The 20,238-nt window shown below is 40.8% G+C and overlaps 2 protein-coding genes across 12 annotated transcripts in view; both read left to right on the top strand.

Annotated features, from left to right (window-relative positions):
• Positions 1-652, top strand: part of LOC112265064 (zonadhesin) — a 65,288-nt gene extending 64,636 nt beyond the window's left edge. For all 3 annotated transcript variants that reach the window (XM_024442083.1, XM_024442084.1, XM_024442081.1), the window contains exon 66: positions 76-652. In XM_024442083.1, the coding sequence (XP_024297851.1) occupies positions 76-456 (381 nt within the window). In that variant the 3' untranslated portion in view covers positions 457-652. The remainder of the gene's footprint in view (positions 1-75) is intronic.
• Positions 653-1,473: 821 nt separating this feature from the next.
• Positions 1,474-18,765, top strand: scn3b (sodium channel, voltage-gated, type III, beta). Of its 9 annotated transcripts, none has more exons than XM_024442076.2 (7): positions 8,393-8,687; positions 9,133-9,228; positions 11,885-12,048; positions 12,405-12,630; positions 15,118-15,256; positions 17,059-17,142; positions 17,822-18,765. In XM_024442076.2, the coding sequence occupies exons 2-6, from the start codon at positions 9,174-9,176 to the stop codon at positions 17,120-17,122; spliced, it is 648 nt and encodes a 215-aa protein (XP_024297844.1). In that variant the 5' UTR covers positions 8,393-8,687; positions 9,133-9,173; the 3' UTR covers positions 17,123-17,142; positions 17,822-18,765. The 9 variants fall into 9 exon arrangements, with proteins under 9 accessions (XP_024297848.1, XP_024297844.1, XP_024297845.1 ...); XM_024442077.2 differs by having other exon boundaries at positions 8,393-8,691; positions 15,148-15,256; XM_024442075.2 differs by having other exon boundaries at positions 8,393-8,691; positions 17,059-17,124.
• The last annotated feature ends 1,473 nt before the right edge of the window (positions 18,766-20,238 follow it).

Raw genomic sequence — 20,238 nt, 5'->3', positions numbered from 1 at the left:
TAATTGAACATTTGAAATTCTAATGCTGTGGTGACTCTCTCTCTCTCTCTCTATCTCTCCCTCCGTCCCTTCCAGGGCGCAACAACCGAGAAGGCCCTGAGTCGTAATGGAACAATGATGTTAGAGCTGAAGAGACGGTATGTATCCCAGAGGCTCGACGAGCTGCAAATCATATTAAATGGGATGAGCCGGCGCCAGCTAGACGGCCACAGCCCAGAGGAAGAGGAGCAGACCCGAGATCACCCACACCCAGAGCCAGACAACTATAGATCAGACGGTCAGGAGGAACACGATCATTCTCCAGACCAGGAGGACCTAGACAGCAGGGTACCAAAGAACCATAAACTAGAAAATAACCAGAGCCCGTACAATCAGGAAGTAGAAAGCCAGGGACCAAGCAGTCAGATGACAAGCATGGGTAAAACAAGCTTCGGAGAACTAGATGTATGGGAATAAGCCAGTTAGAAGCATTGTGAAAATGGGATACTACTGAAGTGTGTGGTTTTGGTGTGATTTGTCTCATGATTTTGTAGATTACGTGTACAGTCTAGTGTATGGTGTGAATAATAGATGTATAATAGGTTCATCACATGTGATTTAATCAAACTGATCATTTTCGTTGGAGTGATATTTATTAAAGATATGAATTATGCTTGTGCATCGCTTTTATCACAATGTCACCAGGTAGAAACACTTTCCAGGTCATCACGCTCCATGTCTTTCAGGCTTCAGCCACCATTGTCAAATCAAAACATCACTGTTTCATTGGATGACCAGTCGGCTCTGGTGCCTGCTTCTCTTTGTTTCAACCCAACATCTTTGTACGAAGTGACCCAGAACCTTTCGGGAGTATTTATGAATATTTTATGACACAATATTCTTTCTTCCATTTGTGGTAATTTCCCCCTCTCTCTCCGAGCAGCGGTAAATGTATCATCATCACTCCAACCCCTGGACCCGTTCCGAGCTGAGTAATCTAGAGAATATAAGTGCTGCATGATAGTTCATCCACAGGGCACTCTGCTAATAGAAAGGGAGTATTCCTACAGGGGGTTGGGTTTAGACTGTGAGCAGACTGAGGAGGTCAGCTGGACCAATCGTCAAAGGCTGTCAGTATCAGTTCCCACGACTTGGTGCCAAGTCCCGGGTTTAAAGTGTGGTGATTCCCCATAGAAAGTTCCATTGCCTGACAGCCCCTATCGCGGAGATTAGAAACAATGTCTCACTGAATATCACATCTCACACCACCCACTATCTGACTACTTGTCATACCTCTCTCAGCTGGCAATGGCACTGTGCTCGTAGATAAAGGGGTGCCAAAGGGTTCTTTGTGGAGGGGTAAACCGAAGAAGGCTTTATATGGTTGTAGGTAGCACCTTGTCCTCTAATCGTGTAAACCAGCATACGTCTTTCTCGTGTAAGGACTTGCAATGTTTCAATAGTATTTCTGCTCCAGTTGCTTAAACAACGACTACAATGTTATTTATAGAAAGGAAAGCCCCGTGTATGTTTTTGTCCTCGGGTTGACATACATGTAATGTCACCTTTTGCCAGCTGCTAGTGGAGCCCACAACTGTTCCTGTCCCATCACTGTCTGTCGGTAACACATGGATATCTGCAATACATAGTGCATGATGCAAACACAAAATACTTTTGGTCATTAAGTGTTTTGTTTGGAGCAGCACACATTTTTGGAGGAAACATGTTTGATATGGAAGATTGTTTTCAGGATCCCATGGATACAGACTCAATGTGAGTGTTGCTATTTGATTTATTTGGGGGGCGGGGGATAATGCTGTGTTACATACAATTAAAAAGGTTAGATTTGTTGCAGTTCTAAAATCTCTAATTGTGGTACATCAATATTGAAATTGATGAGTGTATATCAGTAATGCCACCAAAAAAAAAAAATGCTCCATAACATAGATCTGACCCCTCAAAATCTAGCCTCAAATAGGATTGTGTAACCCCCATAAGCATGTTTGTATTGAACATCTGCACTACACTACTGGGGATAAATATATTGTCTACTTTTCATTAATTCAGCACTGAGTTTCATTAATTAAAACGTTTCTATAGTTTCTGGACAGATTTCACGGTTAAGTTCCAACATTTCCCATCAGTGTCCACATGCTGTAATCATGTTGTAATCTTGAAATCCCTCCAAATCCCTGGGAATCTGTTGTCCCGGACGCCATGCAGTAGTAAACACAGGCCAATAGTTACATTTTTTAAAACGTTTGAACAAAGCGTTTTAATGTTTTTTTTAAATGTTTGACTAAATCTTTTTTTTTTTTGTTAATTTAACATTTGAGGCAAAACATTTGTATTTTTAAACATTTGTAACAGAATTTTTTTTTTTTGACAGTGTTTCTTATTGGACAATTTCCTACAGTACAGTACTGTTCCTGTCTCACTCTGTTTCAAAAAACATTTTCTCCTTACCGAACACCACTCGCTAGTTTTCCATTTTCGGTCATCCCAATTCAGGTTCACAATCTCATCTTTGTGCTGAGCCTAAGTGTCAGCTTACCGGTGCATCCATTTACCGGTTGGGTGTCTATATCTAATCAGTCTACTTTACTGTAAATAGGCCACCAGTGATTTGCTTGGAGTGCATTACCACCACCCTCAAAGATTAGCGCTGTGTGTACCTTTATTAGGAAATGGATTACTTGACTTTCACCCTACACAGTACCCACTGGGCACAGGCGTCAGTTCACTGTCTATTCCACGTTAGTTTAATGTAATTTCATTGAAATGACGTGGACTCAACATTGATTCAACCAGTTTTGTGCGCAGTGGGTAGGAACACATCTATTTGTTTTGTTCTTGGAGATGAGCATGATAAACAAACCCGTTTGGTTTCTCTTTCTCGGAGCTGAGATCCTCCTGTGTTGTTCCCATCATCCGGTACTTCTGCATCACTGTTACCATGGTTCCCTTATCTGTGGGATGTGGCGGTGGCAGCCACCAGGCCTGCCATATTCAGTCTGTCTGAGACTCACCCAGCTTGCTGGCAACATCACACTGCTTCTGTTCCACTGCCATTTTCATTGTTATTTCATGTGTTTTCATGAGAAATAATATGCTGTGGAATTAGTCACTCAAATTATGATTGCTGCCTACTTGCTTGATGGCATGGATATAATGATTTGGGTTAATCCGCCATGTGCTCCGATATATAAACATTGAAAAATGTGTCACATACAACATCCATATATATGAAATGACAACATACTCCTAATTTAAATTTGCAATCCATGGTACGAAGCCTAAATCCTTCAACCTACAGTGTACTTTGAGGTAAGCCTTTCTTATTCCTCCATACAGATACTGTACATTGGCCACTAGACTAAACACAGTGATCTCCCTTGTTAGATTACACTGAATCTCCAAATCGGAGCACTACATGTACACTGTATCTGCTTTATGAAGCTGAATGGAGCTTTACGACACCTTCACTGGATAAAACTTTGGATTATTTCCAGATTAGGAACATTGAAGAACATTCTCGAGATTTTGAGGTTGAAGTACCACAGAGAAATACAAGTAAGAATATTTTGGAATGCGTTTCAATGTCACAATATCTTTTACTTTAGATGCTGGTTTAATATGTACTGTATTTCTGCAATGTATGGAACACACACCGTACCATCCATTACAGTAATCAGTCATCATTATAGAAATCTGATCATATTCCACATGGCAATGCCTCACAATTCATTAAACAGCTTGGTCTTTCCTGAATACATGTACTAGCTCACATAATTCATACTCAATGTGACTCATAATGGGTATATTTGATATCGCGCCAATCCTTGATCAGTACTTTAGGTCTGCGTCAGAAAAGGTGCCTCTATAGGGTGACATTTGTGACGCAGCCAGGGCTTCTTTCACACTGGTGAGTGGTTGATGGGGTGGATAATGACTGCTCTCGGAGGTAATATCAGAGAGAAAGCCGTGAAACACAATGGAATTAAATGGCATCGAGCACTTTATGGCTTTGTGTCAGATGCAGATGATGTGTTATGTAGATGAAAGATCATTTGCGTCAAACTGCTATAAGCACCAAATATTAGAGAGAGTCGTGGGGATTTGAAGGTTGCATTAGAAGCTCTGTGGGCTTATGGCTTTTCTTGTTGTGCTCAGAATGACGTGTTTTTCAATGCCCTGCACATGCCCTAGTTTAATGCCCCACACAGTACCCTCAACACATACTGTACACAACGAGGGCAGAGTATGCAGTGCATTCGGAAAGTATTCAGACTCCATTACTTTTTCCACATTTTGCTACATGACAGCCTTCCTCATCTATCTACACACAATACCCAACCCTGAGGGGTTGAAGAAACAAATATGGGCTTCACTGATCTGTATTAAATGAGTGGCTATGAGTAAGCGCTCTCCTTGCAGATGCTAAACAGCCTTACATAACATGTGTGTGGTTGTGGTGGTACATTGGACGTCTGTTGTCAATGACCCTGTCCATTTTTGTTCACAAATGTCTTACATTCTTTGTAATGCACTTGCATCTCATATCATTGACATTGAATCGCTCTTTATAGAAATTCCCATCATGGTATTTTTTTCTGGTGGTAATTGAAAAAAATAATTGGATGTGTTTATAAGCCACACGATACTGACATTGGTCGTTTTGATGATGTCATTGCATCAACCGTAGATTTGATTAATAATTCAGCTAAAATGTATTTTCTATTGGGTGACTACAACATGAATTTATTTAAAAGTGAGAACCACTTACTGACATCTGACTTTTGAATACTTTATACTCAAGCTATCTACTGTATATCCCCACATCGACAAGCCCACAAAAGTGACCAGTTCATCAATCATCCTTATTATTCATATTTTTTACTGATTCAATTGAATAATGGGTCAAAAACAGGTACACTTTATACTGGCATTTATGAACATATTCCACTTTTCTTTGTCAGCTGGAAAAGAACAGGTGGGAATTGAAAGTAGCAATACATGTAGAATATTTAACAACAGTAATACCGAGCACAAATATTTATAACCATGCCGATGTGAAGTCTGCTTACCAGACCTTTCTCACATCTTTCAATTCTGTATTTCACCACTGCTTTCCCTTGTTAAGACCTCTTAAAGAGAGCAGAAAATGGCTACGGAAACCATGGTTAACAGCTGGTCTCTAAAAATCCTCAGTACATTTTTTCTCTCAAAAACCACTCCCCCCTTGAATTCTGACAATTACATATCTGACAATTACAATTACAGCATATCTCCTTTGCTAAGATAATCCATACATCTGACAGGTGTGGCATGTCAAGAAGCTTATTAAGCAGGATGATCATTACACAGGTACACCTTGTCCTGGGGACAATAAAAGGCCACTCTAAAATGTGCAGTTTTGATACACAACACAATGCCACAGATGTCTCAAGTTTTGAGGGAGCGTGCAATTGGCATGCTGACTGCAGGAATGTCCACCAGAGCTGTTGCCAGATAATTGAATGTAAATGTTTCTACCATAAGCCGCCTCCAAAGCTTTTTTAGATAATTGGGCAGTACGTCCAACCGGTCTCACAACCGCAGACCAGGTGTAACCATGCAAGCCCAGGACCTCCACATCCGGCTTCTTCACCTGCGGGATTGTCTAAGACCAGCCACTTTTTATTTTTGTTCAGTATAGTATGAAAACACATTTACCCATCTACTTCGGATATCCCAAAAAGTATACTTGACTAGCACAAGAATCTTCAAACAATATAAAGTCAACAATCATCAATCATCTGTTGAGCAAGAAAAAGACTTCTACAGCTCTCCCATCTCAATTCAGTGTTGGAAGTAAGACCTATAGTGAACCTTTTTTTCATGGGAAATGAATCACTTTTTTGTGAGATGCACAGTAGTCTCCTCCATGTAGCCTAACTCTCACACTTTCATGCACACACACACACACACACACACACACACACACACACACAAACAAACACGTTTTTTTGCACACTGAATCTATCATGTTCAGTTGTTATTAGTATACTTTGCATAATTGATTGAACAAACTGTATTGTACACACACACACGTACATCCATCCATACACACACACACACACACACACATACTGTATATCATTTTTCTTTTAATGTAGTTTTCATATAAACCCTCTTGGGTTTAAAAACTAATCTGCACACTTTTTTTACATTGTTTTTATCTGCACTGTTTTGCTTTTCACTTGTCTTCCTTTGTGCGAATAAATATAACTAAAACAAACTTTAAAGAAATGTAAGAAGATTGAGGAACAATCTGCACTGAAAATGTCTTTGTATTACATGAAAAACAGTCCTCCGTCTTTGTTAGATGGGTTGTCTTTTTTTGTAGCCCAGTTCTGTGTGAACTAAAGAGCAGTGATATTAGTATTGTATTCATTCAAATTCCATTACTAAGGCTAACAAGGTATTGGATTACTTGTTGGAATACTTTAAAATATAAAAACATTACAGTACCAGTCAAAAGTTCGGACACAGCTACTCATTCCAGAGTTTTTCTTTGTTTTTACTATTTACTACATTGTAGAAATAACACATATGGAATCATGTAGTAACCAAAAAAGTGTTAAAGAAATCAAAATATATTTTAGATTTTTCAAAGTAGCCACACTTTGCCTTGATGACAGCTTTGTGTACTCGTGGTATTCTCTCAACCAGTTTCATGAGGTAGTCACCTGGGATGCATTTCAATTAACAGGTGTGCTTTGTTAAAAGTGAATTTGTGGAATTTCTTTCCTTCTTAATATGTTTGAGCCAATCAATTGTGTTGTGACAAGGTAGGGGTTGTATACAGAAAATAGCCCTATTTGGTAAAAGACCAAGTCCATATTATGGCAAGAACAGCTCAAATAAGCAAAGAGAAACGAAAGTCCATCTTTACTTTAAGACATTAAGTTCAGTCAATGCGGAAAGAACTTTGAAAGTTTCTTCACGTGCAGTCACAAAACCATCAAGCGCTATGATGAAACTGGCTCTCATGAGGACCACCACAGGAAAGAAGTTACCTCTGCTGCAGAGGATAGGTTCATTATAGTTACCAGCCTCAGATTGCAGCCCAAATACATGCTTCATAGAGTTCAAGTAACAGACACATTTCAACATGAACTGTTCAGAAGAGACTGTGTGAATCAAGCCTTCATGGTTGAATTGCTGCAAAGGAACCACTACTAAAGGACACTAATAAAAATAAAAAGAAGAGACTTGCTTGGGCCAAGAAACAATGGACATTAGAATGGCGGAAATCTGTCCTTTGTCTTATGAGTCCAAATTTGAGATGTTTGGTCTTTGTGAGACACAGAGTAGGTGAATGAATAGATGATCTCCGCATGTGTGGTTCCCACCGTAAAGCATGAGGTGTGATGGTGTGGGGGTGCTTTGCTGGTGACACTGTCAGTGATTTATTTAGAATTGAAGGCATACTTAACCATCATGGCTACCACAGCATTCTGCAGCTATACACCATCCCATCTGGTTTGTGCATAGTGGGACTATCATCTGTTAATCAGAAAGACAATCACCCAAAACATACCTCCAGGCTGTGTAAGGGCTATTTGACCAAGGAGAATGATGGAGTTCTGCATTCGATGACTTGGCCTCCACAATCACCCAACCTCAACCCAATTGAGATGGTTTGGGATGAGTTGAACCACATAGTGAATAAAAAGCAGGCAACAAGTGCTCAGCATATGTGGAAACTCCTTCAAGAATTTTGGAAGCTGGTTGAGAGAATGCCAAGAATGTGCAAAGCTGTCATCAAGGCAAAGGGTGGCTACTTTGAAGAATATTTTTTGTTTGTTTGTTTAACACGTTTTTGCTTACTAAATGATTTCATATGTGTTATTTCATAGTTTTATTCTACAATGTAGAACATACTAAAAAATAAAGAAAAACCCTTCAATAAGTAGGTGTCCACACTTTTGACTGTTACTGTATATACATTTGAATATAATTGTAATAGCCAGCAAGTATACTTGATTGGAATGCACAGTTTAAGGGTACTAATGTTTCACATAAATAGCCATTTTGAAATGTGTTATTTATTTAGAGTGAAAGGTCAAATGGTTAAAAATAGGAAAGCATGGTAGGATGATAGGAGTTCAGGCAGGCCTTTGCACTTCAGCAAGCAAAGGAAAGGAGGGGTGCTCAACAACCATGAAATAAAATCACGAGAATGGCATACCATGAAAAACTTCCAAAAGGACTAATTTACGGTAAAAAGGAATTGGAGCACTAGTCCTTTTGTATTTTTTTTTTCGATTCTACTTGTTGTCAATGTGCAAGAAGAGCCTACTGTAAATGGGGAGTGACTTTTACGCATGCGCATCAAAGAAAATATTATCGGAGCGCTAAGTGGTCGCTTATTGTGAAAAACAAAGGCAGTGGGCAGCGGAAGAAGAAACGTCATTTTCGGATTGCTCCTCCTTTTATGAAGATTCTGACAAAGGAGTAGGCTTTTTTTTCATCAAACCAATTTATTATTCGCTTTTCATATTAAACTTTTTACAATCCATTGTCATTGTATGATTGAGGATTTCTAGACGCTCACCCAGATCCCACAATAGAAAGTGGCCTAACCGGAGTGTGGAATCTACAGGTCTCTTCTGAGGTTTTATTCATGCCGGAACTGCGAGGAATATCGAGTGAATGACTGAGTGTGTGAGTTATTTTATTTTCTCACCACAAAGTTACTACTACTGGAATAATGTGGGAGTAGTTTACAAAAAGATAAATTATGAATCTTAGGCAACATGCCAGTTACTTATACTATTTAATTAATGTTGTCTTCAGACACTGGCAAATAACCAACCGTTGCCTTTTGTGTAACCTGTTCGACATTACAACTTTACGTATAATTGATAGACCAGCATATAAAGCGATATTTTTCTCACACTATGTGAAATCTCTACAAAGAATATGTTATAATTATCGACGACTGATCTCCTGGGTAGCAGTGCGCTGTCCATTGTCCTGAAATTACGCTCCTCAAATAGCCTAATCAAACTAGGGCAATCTGCCACCACGCCATAGAAATACTGTAGATGAAATATGAGATTATTCGAAGTTTAAAGTGTGTTTTCTTTCTTTGAATGTGAACAGGGAGAGAGTGCCCAAGACAGCTATCCCAGAGAACACCGAATATGAGAACTCGAATCAGGGTTATATTGTATTCTCTATTACTTTTGGTTTTAGTAGGTAAGTGTTTGCACTTACATTATGTATTTGTTTCTAAAATCACACTTATCTTATACTTGATGCGATGCAACGGTTATTAACATAAATTGGCACATCACGACCAAACACTTAGCTAAGCATTTATGTTCTGTCATCATTTACGTTACTTTTTTTGGGGGGGGGGTCAGAAAGGTCTGACAAAGGCTAGTGTGGCATGATTTGACCGGGTCAAGTGACATACGAAGCCTATAGTAAAATGAAGGTGTAAACATATTATCGTCACATGTAGAATCCTACAGACAAGACATGATTTTGGTAATCACTCTCTGAAGTTAAAAAAACAAACAATTTAGCACCATTTTTATATAAAATATTCTAAATACATTACATGACCAAAGTATGTGGACACCTGCTTGTCGAACATCTCATTCCACAATTATGGGCATTAATATGGAGTTGGTCCCCCCTTTGCTGCAATAACAGCCTCCACTCTTCTGGGAAGACTTTCCACTACGTGGGAACATTTCTGCGGGGACTTGCCTCCATTCAGCCACAAGAGCATTAGTGAGGTTGGGCACTGATGTTGGGCGATTAGGCCTGGCTCGCAGTCGGCGTTCCAATTAATTCCATAGGTGTTTGAGGAGGTTGAGGTCAAGGCTCTGTGTAGGCCAGTCAAGTTTTTCCACACTGATCTCAACAAAACATTGATGTATGGACTTCACTTTGTGGACGGGAGCATTATCATGCTGAAACAGGAAAGGGCCATCCTCAAACTGTTACTACAAAGTTGGAAGCATAGAATCGTCTAGAATGTCAATGTATGCTGTAGGTTTAAGATTTTCCTTCAGTGGAACTAAGATGCCAAACCATGAAAAACAGCCCCAGACCATTATTCCTCCTCCACCAAACTTTACAGTTGGCACTATGCATTGGGGCAGGTAGCGTTCTCCTGGCATCTGCTAAACCCAGAAAAGCTTCCGATGAACAGTTCGTGTGCTGACGTTGCTTTCAGAGGCAGTTTGAAACTCGGTAATGAGTGTTGCAACCAAGGAAAGACAAGTTTTATGTGCTTCAGCACTCTGCGGTCCCGTTCTGTGAGCTTGTGTTGTCTACCACTTTGCGGCTGAGCCGTTGTTGCTCCTAGATGTTTCCATTTCACATTAACGGCACTTACAGTTGACCGGGGCAACTCTAGCAGGGCAGAAATTTGACAAACTGACTTGTTGGAAAGGTGGCATTCTATGTAAATAAGGCCATTCTAGTGTCAATGTTTGTCTATGGAGATTGCATGGCGGTGTGCTCGATTTTATACACCTGTCAGCAACGTGTATGGCTGAATAGCCAAATCCACTAAGTGTTCCACTTTTGTATATATACAGTAGTGTATTATTCCAACATTTAGAAACATGAACAAACTAATAGAGGGACATAAATAGAGATCATACAGTAGATCCTCTTCTCACTTCTCAGTGAGTTAAAGCCTCAGATGATGTCTGTCTGTGCTGCCCTTCAGAAATAAGAAATAAATGAATTCATACATAACATTAGGCTATAGACACATTTTGTATCATTTAGAGTAGGTTTCTACTTGGACCTCTTTCCCAGTACGTTTCTGTGTCACTTTCACAACTGTGACTGTCCCGGTTTCCATGTGCCTGCATGTATGACCCTTCAAAATGAGCTGGAGATGTGATCGATGTTGACAGAAAGCCTGGGGCTCTGGGTTACATAATACTAACCCTGTGTTTCATCAGTCAGTCACACAAAGACTCCATGCAGAAAACCACATATTTTCATCCCTCAATCAATATAGCAGCCTGGCTGGGTTTGACTGGGTTTGCATGTGTCCCAAATGGCACCCTATTCCCTATATAGTGCACTACTTTTGACCTGGGCCCTGGTCAAAAGTAGTGCACTATATATGAAATATGGTGCTGTTTGGGATTCAGCCCTTGTGTAGTGGGGTGGATGATGTTACGCTCACTGCACGTGTCCACAGTTGTCAGTCTAGTGTGACATTTATTTTGGTCCGGGGTGTGAGGGTGTATTATGTGGTGAGTGAGTTGAGATTTGAGAACAGTGGTATTTATGGTACTGCATTATGCCAGTCTGACTGGCACAACAGGGAGATCATCCAAGGCTGGAACAAAATGAGTTCACAGGGTTATCAGATAGAACACCACGTTCAGACAACAGACTATGGGGGGATGGGTGGAGGGTGTGATTTAATTGAATAATCCTTTTGTGCTTTTGTTGTCTTTTATTCCCGCCAGCGCTCACACGTAGGTTGACATTTGAGTCTTGTCTTGGAGGTAGAACCGAACGATTTCCCCTTAGGCCAGCTGCAAAGCCAAAAGGGGCTATGTTGTAAAAAATCATAAAAAATGTTTTGCTTACTTTAAGGTTAGGGTTAAGCGTTAAGTTTAGCAGTGTTGTTAAGGTCAGTGTTAAGGTTAGGGTTGGGTTTAAAAATCGGATTGTATGACTTTGTGGCTGTGCCAACTAGTGACCACTCTGCAGAGATGCCCCCAGAACAATATTCATGACACAAAACACTAACCTGCCTCTCTCACACAAAAACACACACACACACGATTATGTATCTCTGGGTGATGTGTACTGTACATGCTACCGTGTGGTGCTCGTGTGATGCCGCTCTGTGTGTTACGATCTCCAGTGCAGGTGAGCAGGCCAGTATGTGTGGATGTGCCCTCGGAAACAGAGGCAGTCGTTGGGAACCCAATGAAACTGACCTGCATCTCCTGTATGAAGAGAGAGGAGGTCAGTGCAGAGACACGCGTGGACTGGTACTACATCTCACCTGACGAAGAACCCATCCCTGTAGGTCTCCTCCATCTAACATCCATTCGCACAAACACCAACTTCTTCAATTTCATTACAATTATTTCACCTGATGATAGGACCAGACATTTTTCCTGACCATGTGACCTGACTGGGAATGATTGCCCATAACTAGGGCATGGAGGTTTTTCCTGGTCAGGCTGTATGGTCTACAAGTACTTTGAACTATGAGGCAAAGTTAGCTATCAACGATTACTGTGTGTGTGTGTGTGTGTGTGTGTGTGTGTGTGTGTGTGTGTGTGTGTGTGTGTGTGTGTGTGTGTGTGTGTGTGTGTGTGTGTGTGTGTGTGTGTGTGTGTGTGTGTGTGCCTGCATGCCTGCTATGTTGCCCTCAGATCTACCTGTTTGATGGGCACCCCAGGGAGCTGGAGGGACCTTGGCAGGGTCGCCTGGTGTGGAATGGAAGTAAAGACCTGCAGGAACTCTCCATCAGTATCCTCAACGTCACAATGAACGACACAGGCACCTACAATTGTGTGGTGTTCCGACAGTTTGAGTTTGACTCGTACTCGCACTCGGTTACCAAAACCCTGGTAATCAACCTGGTGGTCCGAGAGGAAGGTAAGAGTGCTTCCTGTTTCTTCCTATTTTGTAATTGTACTTCCTGTGCTTTCAAGCTCCTTGCTGGAGGCTTAACTATCTGTGGTTGGCGATGTGTGCTTTGCGTATTTACATGTGCTTCTCCTTGGTTGTTGCCATGTGTTTTGACAAAACTTAAAAGTAAAATGTATTATTTTTCTTAGGTGCTATTAGGTATGTTAATTGTATTTAAAATTTGCATAAAACAACATTCATCATTTTATTGTATTGAGTAATTGTGTGTTTTTGTTCTGTTTTTATTATTATCAAAGCTCAATTGAAGCCCTCTTATAGTAAGCGAGGGTTGTTTCTAACCAACTATTTTACTATCTATTATAAGGGGTAGTGTACATCATTTGGTTTCTATTTACCGGATGCTTCCTGGATGTTCACCTTACTCAAATATACTATTTAATAGATATAGTTGTATATAATTATTCCTACATTCACTTTACAATACCTCTCTCTGCCTACTTATTGTGAACTGCTGGGGTTCATACAGACAGACTTAGTTGCGTCTTAAGTGGCTGGTTCATATCTGCATACATCTACATTTGGTAATAGTCATTACCAACTATATTTTAGTTTTCCCTTGTGTACATTACATCAAACACACAACTTTTCTTTTGCATCTCATACCATAGTGGTGTCCATTTGAAAAAAAGCTGTGGATCAGCGAGCAATTTATCATTCCAATACAAGAAGGGATTAAGATAACTAGATCTTTCTGCAGTGATTTGGAAGTTTCACACAGGAAGTGCTGTGCCTCAAGCTTCTTGGAGTTTGGCACCAATTCATTGACACAGTGGTTCTCAACAGATCCAACTCTCACATGTAAGAGAGGAAGAATGCCTTATTTAAATATAAGGAACATCTTTCCGCTTATAAACTGTTTAAAAAAAAAACGTATATACGTATATTGTTGGCACAGTCATTTTCTTTTTCTTCAGCAACAACATCTAACACTGACAAAGACACAAAAAGAACATTGAGAACTGCGATTATCATTCATGTTTTGGATGATTTATTCCTCTGTGTATTGTAGCAAGAAGGTTTGACGGTTTACACTTTGATGTTACAAATGTGAAGCCTAAACGCTCCAGTTTAATGCTGGTGGCAGTACTGGGATGACAATGGGCCAATTGCATGCATAGTTAATTCAAGACCGTGTGTATGTAAGAAAACAAGGGGAAGAGATAGCATGATCGTTGGGTTTGTAGTGGGTTGGCAGTGTTGCAAGACAGTGTTTTTAACTGTGGGGGAACTTGACCAATCAATATGTGCTACATACAATGTCTAACGGGTTTTGCATAGAGCTACACTAACTATCTCGTCAGCTGGCAATAAATTGCCCGGACAAGAGTGGTGGAGAATGTACTTGCATGCAGGAAAACACTAAAGCATCATGAGAGGACTTGTTGGTTATTCCCAATAAGGTTAGGTGAAACACTATGCTGTATACTTTACACATTTGATTATACTAGAAATAATTGGATCGTATCCTTTTTATCATTGGACCATTATCTAATGAAATTTGTATTCTCAATATGTACCAAAAAAAACTCTCACATGTACAGACAAAGCATGCTTAACTGCCTCCTATACGGGATGAGATTGACTTCACCTGGCTAACAGAGCAAGCTGTAATGCCCACATATAGGACTGTTTTGTAGTTTTGATTATGAGTGAATGGATGAATCAGAAATAGATTGCTACATACTGGAGTCATTTCAATTAGAATTGTCATTTCATTGCTAGTGGCGACAAGGCAGTTATTTATTATGGCTGATATGCTGGGTCTGTTCACTGCTCCATTCAAACAAATTGGCCTACGAAGTTATATTATTAACAAATAGTTATCTTTACTACTCTATGCCTTAATTCACAAATTACATACTTGTAGAACAGTCTGTGCAAGATTGACAGTAAGTCCCTATCAAACCAATGCAGTTGAAATACATTGTCTATTTTTGTTGTCTTGCAGTGTTCTATCCAATCAGATGCGGTGTGGGTTGTGTCATAGAGATGGAAAGAGAGCATACCTATCTTTGCGAATCATCACTTCTGTGACAGCATGGGCAGAACCATTGAGGGCTATATCAATTTCAAAGTAGTCAGTGTCTCCTTCTTCTACTTCTATGAGTTTATTGGTGGTTTGTAATCAAACTTAAAAGGTATATACTTCCACCTACTGTGTTAGAGTGTGTATAGTCTCAACGGGCATAAAGCTAAAGTTTATGATTTAACTGCCACCTGTGGTGCTTGAATCTTTTCTCAGGAGTATTTGGCTGATCCCTTCTGCTGACTTGGATGGAATTCTGTTATCCTTCCTTAACCCATAGTTAGTCCCACCCAGCTGACCACTTTAAAACGGTGAAAGCCTTTGATGGCGCTGCCAATGCTAATGCGGACTTTGTAGCAGGTGTGCCCTATATCCATCTCTATGGGTTGTGTGTGTCTGTCTGGCAGCCAGTGACGACACCACTGCCCTGTACTCAGAGATCATGATGTACGTCCTGCTGGTCTTCCTCACCTGCTGGCTCCTGGTGGAGATGGTTTACTGCTACAGGAAGATCTCCAAGTCAGACGAGCAGGCCCAAGACACCGCGTGAGTAGCTCTTAGCCATGTGTATTTCTAGCTTTTTATCGCGTAGGCTTGTCTTGTACCTTGTAGCGTTGTATCTCTTAGCATTAGATCTCATCGCCTCGTATCTTGTAATCGGGTCTTGTAACTCGTAGCGTTGTAACTCGTAGCGTTGTAACTCGTAGCCCCGTATCTTGTAGCCTTGTGTCTCGTAGCCTCGTATATCGTAGCCTCGTGTCCATACTGTATGTACTAAGGCCAACTCTAGTCTTCTATCGTTGCTTTGAACCATGTATCTAGATGTTTGGTGAAGGGCAATGATAGACGACTAGAGTTGGCATCAGCACATACAGTTTGGATACGATGCTAAGTACTATATGTGGAGTTTGGGCCTTACCCACTGTAAGCATTACTGACAATGTGGCGTAACATTACCCCTGCTGATTTCACGAGCCCTTGAATAAATTGGGGTTAGTGAGTAGTTTACATTTACTCTTAAGGCCTTGCAGTATCCAATGTATAGGTTGTGCAGTCTGTGAAAGAGTGTAATGGAGGTGTAACGGTCTGAGGGCTCCTGCGGTCAGTAGTCGGTCAATAGTAGTCGGTCAGCTGTTTCAATACTGTAAGTCGTCTTTCTGCTGAGGTCCCTGGATAGTTTGGAGCGCTCTGCTGACTCCTGTTCTGCCCTTTTCAAACAGACAATTTAGTGCTCTGAGGATTTGCAGCCGGATCTGAAATTGACTTGTTCTGTGGCCAAGGCTTAAATATATTCCTGTGGTGTCAGCTCCCAATGATTGGTGACGGTGCTGGGCGGTAGATGGAAGTCGATACAGTGGATTGTGGCCATCACATTTCGACCTTACAATACGATATTGGGTAATATACAGTGCATGTTTGAATCCAATTACACTATCTCCTGTACCTTACACTAAAAGTACCAATAGTGCAAGATAAATGTACACAGAACTTGGGAAATTGAGAGAATGCCCGAAGGAATCGATTGAGAAATGGGTTAAAATAATGTACTTCTGAACAGATGAAGAGTATACTGTACGCTGCTATATTACATGGGTCGTGACAGTTGTTTCACAAATAGACAACACTCTGCACTTTGCACTCAGTCTAGAGGCAACGCCTAATGACCCCAATGCCCAGGAATATCACATTAAGTTTAACCACCAGTGGTGTGTTGCGAGGTGTGACCTCCATCCGTTCTAGTGCCAACAGGACTTAGGGCTGATAGGGCTCTGGTCAAAAAATAGTGCACTATATAGGGAAGGGGATAGGGTGCCATTTGGGACGCAGCCATTGGTATTGAGCTGTTTGAGCAGCTAAACTACATTAGAGGCACGCTGATGGCAGCCGGCCATAATATGTGACTGGCTGTTCATCAGTACAGGATAATGCAGCCATTCAAAAGGATCTGTAGTATACATTAGTGAACCTAAATCACATCAATCATGGACTGTTGGCTAGGAGACAGGATTTCCTACTGTTTTCCCACTTTCATTTGACATGGTCCTCTTACTTGGATACATTTTTCGTATGGAATAATGGCTAAGAAGTAGGCTAACTCATGGCTTGTGGGAATCCTAAAGTTGAAAGAAATCGCCGTCATAGTTTCTAAGTCAGTATCCAGGCTTACGTTCGATATTGCTGTTGGCACATTGTCATGAATAAACTGGAACATTCCCTGCGCTAATGTATCCCAATTGTCATGCATTGACAGAGTTCAATAAGAAAGGCCCAATGAAATGTACACAGTATGGTGCTCCATGGATGCACCACAGGGTCTCAGATTTGCCTCTCTTTCCACCCATCTCCAGGACAAACTACCTAGCCATTCCTTCCGGAAATAAAGACAACCTGGGTGTTCCAGTTACAGAATAAAAGTGATTGTCTCAACACCAGTACGGTATTTTGAATGTGCCTTTCAATCTGATCTCAGATCAGAAAATCACTCTCCCCTTCAACTCGTTGTATGTAACTAACCCGAGTCGTCTCTTTCTGCTGCACCTGCGTCTGCCATTTTCTTCCGCAAGACATGACTCACTCACCTCATAGTAATAACGTTCCCTTCATCAACCACTCATCTCTCTCTGCTTTGTCTTAATTTGCCATCAGCTCTTTCTCACTCATAGTACTACTACTAATATTATACATGTGAATATATTAGTGAAATGAACGAGGTGAAAGCAATAGTTTTATATACGAAATCTACACGCCACATGGGATTCTGTGGCACTTGATTTAAGTGTCGTTTTCAAAGGGAGAGTGGCCCGATCGCAACAGCCAAAGAAATGAGGCCTTGAGGAACATGAGGAACACACACCACCTGCTGAGTTCTCAGAAAAGTGGACAAAGACACTTTTTCTTAGTATTGCTATGGGGCTGTGTGAGGCTCAGTACGTGTCTTTAGAGTGCTACTCTCTGTTTTTTAAATGGAAGGAAGTTTGTCGCAAGTCATTGTTTTACATTTCTGAATCTGCGTTTTAGAATAGGTTTTGTTGTTGCACCTAATCGGTATAGCTGGAAATGTGTGCATTTTTTAAAACACAATCAAGCAACTTGGTCTGTCCTCTGTTTCAGGTACTGACCAACTGTGCACCAAGCAGTTCATGGTCACCTGACGATACAGACTGACGTTCTCGAAGGGAACATTCAGTGAAGATGTCACAACACCTCTCAGCAACTTTGTCTTGGTCTTGCGGTGTGAGCTAGCTCAAATGCTCAAGTACACTCTCCTTTCTTATTTCACTCTGTACCACTCTGTGCCAGACAGCAGTGATTTGATGAGTAATACGTTGTTTATGCTATTTGAATGTCACCCAGAGAAAGAAAACAGAACCTACTGTTGCGGAGGACCAAGGAATTATTTCAAAGTAAATTACTCACACTTTTAAATGCGTGAAATGCTGTTCAATTGCTAATAATTATGCTGCACTGCATATAATTGGGTGCCCATAAAAACTTCTGGTACATTCTTTTTACTTCATTTTTACTCTACTGATAGAATATGACGAGATTATGGGTCAAGGTTTTTCTCTTATACGACCGGTGTCTCGTTGTTATCTTTTTACAGAAATTGGAGTGCATAGCTTTTCAAGTTTACTTCACAGAAAATATTTAATGCACAGTATGACTTTGGTCCCAGAGTTTCCCTCCATCTTTTACTCACCCCATCAATATTACATTTTATTTACTCAGCTTTTTGTAAAGCTATAAAGTTTACTCAATGGCATCTTAAGACGTTCAAAACAATGATGCTGCAGAATGCAACTACTGTACGCCCCCAATAGCCAAAAACTTGATCACGCTAAACCATATGCTGTGGTTGTTGAGGTTGTTTTTTTCATCTACAGTAGCACTGCTGTTGAGACTCAAATGTGTGCCTACTTCTATAGTTACAATTAGTGTATACACTGTATTGTGTACTATCATAGTATATATGTCGCTGTATATCTTATACACTGTATCTCTGTTTTGAGCTATTAAAGGACAATGCATTCCAAATGTATCCTAACCCTTCTCTATACTTATCTCATTTGTAAAGTCTTTCTACATTGATCTTGAAAATCAATATAATTACACAGTTTAACGCAGAGACGAGACAAGCAGATCGCTTTTCATTGAAATGCTCAAAATAAATCAACACTCGATAAGATTTGTGCAAAGCTGTTTGTCAGCCTCCTCACTGATTGTCTGACAAATAACAGAGGAAGGCATTTGCAGCGGTTTTTAAATATCTAAAAAAAAGATAACAGATAACTGTTTTTGTTATTGCCTGAATAGTGAATACCACAGGGAAATTGAGCATCATCCCATTTGCAATAAATGCATTGTGACTACTCCACCCACAAGGTTTTGATGACATGTCTTGACTGGGGCCTGGGGGTGGTGGCAGTCTGGGGGTGGTTGCACCAAGCTGATTGAGACTGAGGAGGTAGAGTGTGAATGAATTAGGCCAAGTCTAGGTAGGTTTAGCCATCCATCTGTACCATCCATCCATCTGTACCATCCATCCATCTGTACCATCCATCCATCCACCTCCACAGTGCACAGCTGGTGTAAATCACCTTCGGATGGGGGGCAGTCCTCGGAGAACAATCTCACCGCCTCCATGTTCTTGTTCTGTGGCTGCCGGGTGACAGATATAGCATCTGTCGTTATAGCAACCCATGCAAGCCCCGAGCAGGGAGCAGATTGGTTGGCTTCGACGTAACCATGCCATGATGCAACATTTGTGCGGGTCATGCACTAGCGAGATGTGAAGATAATGACTACACAGTACAGGGCATAAGGGTTACCACAACCCTAGCTAGTAATGCACCCTAAAGCATAGGCCTACAACATTGACATGAAAGTTAAACATTTCATTATCTGTGTGCTGCTACTGATTCAGTCAGTAATGCATTTTCCTGCTCTTCTGTATTACCAGCGTATCTACGGAGTACGGTGCATTGTCCTATCTCCCAAAGGGTACAACCCACTATTGTGACCCACATTCAGTACTTTATAATTAAACCAGGCTGTTACTGCTCTGAAATAAGTTCATTTATCACAGAAATTAATTCAACAATGCTTGATGTTCTATTGGAGCTGGAATATCGCCAATCCCTCACAGCAATTCATTAACATTTTACACAACAACAACATATTCAATCTCTCCCTATCCCAGTATGTTGTCCCCACTTGCTTCAAGATGTCCGCCATTGTTCCTATTGCCCAAGAAAGTGAAGATATCTGAACAAAATGACTATTGCCCCGTGGCACTCACTTCTGTCATCATAAAGTATTTTGAGAGGCTAGTTAAAGGATCATAACATCTCCACATTACCCGGCACCCAAGACCCACTATAATTTGCATACCGCTCTTTCCCACCTGGACAAAAGGAACACTTACGTGAGAATGCTGTTTAATGACTACAGCTCAGTGTTCAACACCATAGTGCCAGGGGTGCATGCTTAGTCCCCTCCTGTACTTCCTGTTCACCCACTATCTCGCA

Source organism: Oncorhynchus tshawytscha, linkage group LG13 (genome assembly GCF_018296145.1).
Source record: "Oncorhynchus tshawytscha isolate Ot180627B linkage group LG13, Otsh_v2.0, whole genome shotgun sequence".
Lineage (NCBI taxonomy): Eukaryota > Metazoa > Chordata > Actinopteri > Salmoniformes > Salmonidae > Oncorhynchus > Oncorhynchus tshawytscha.
This window is presented reverse-complemented; position numbering and strand designations above follow the sequence as displayed.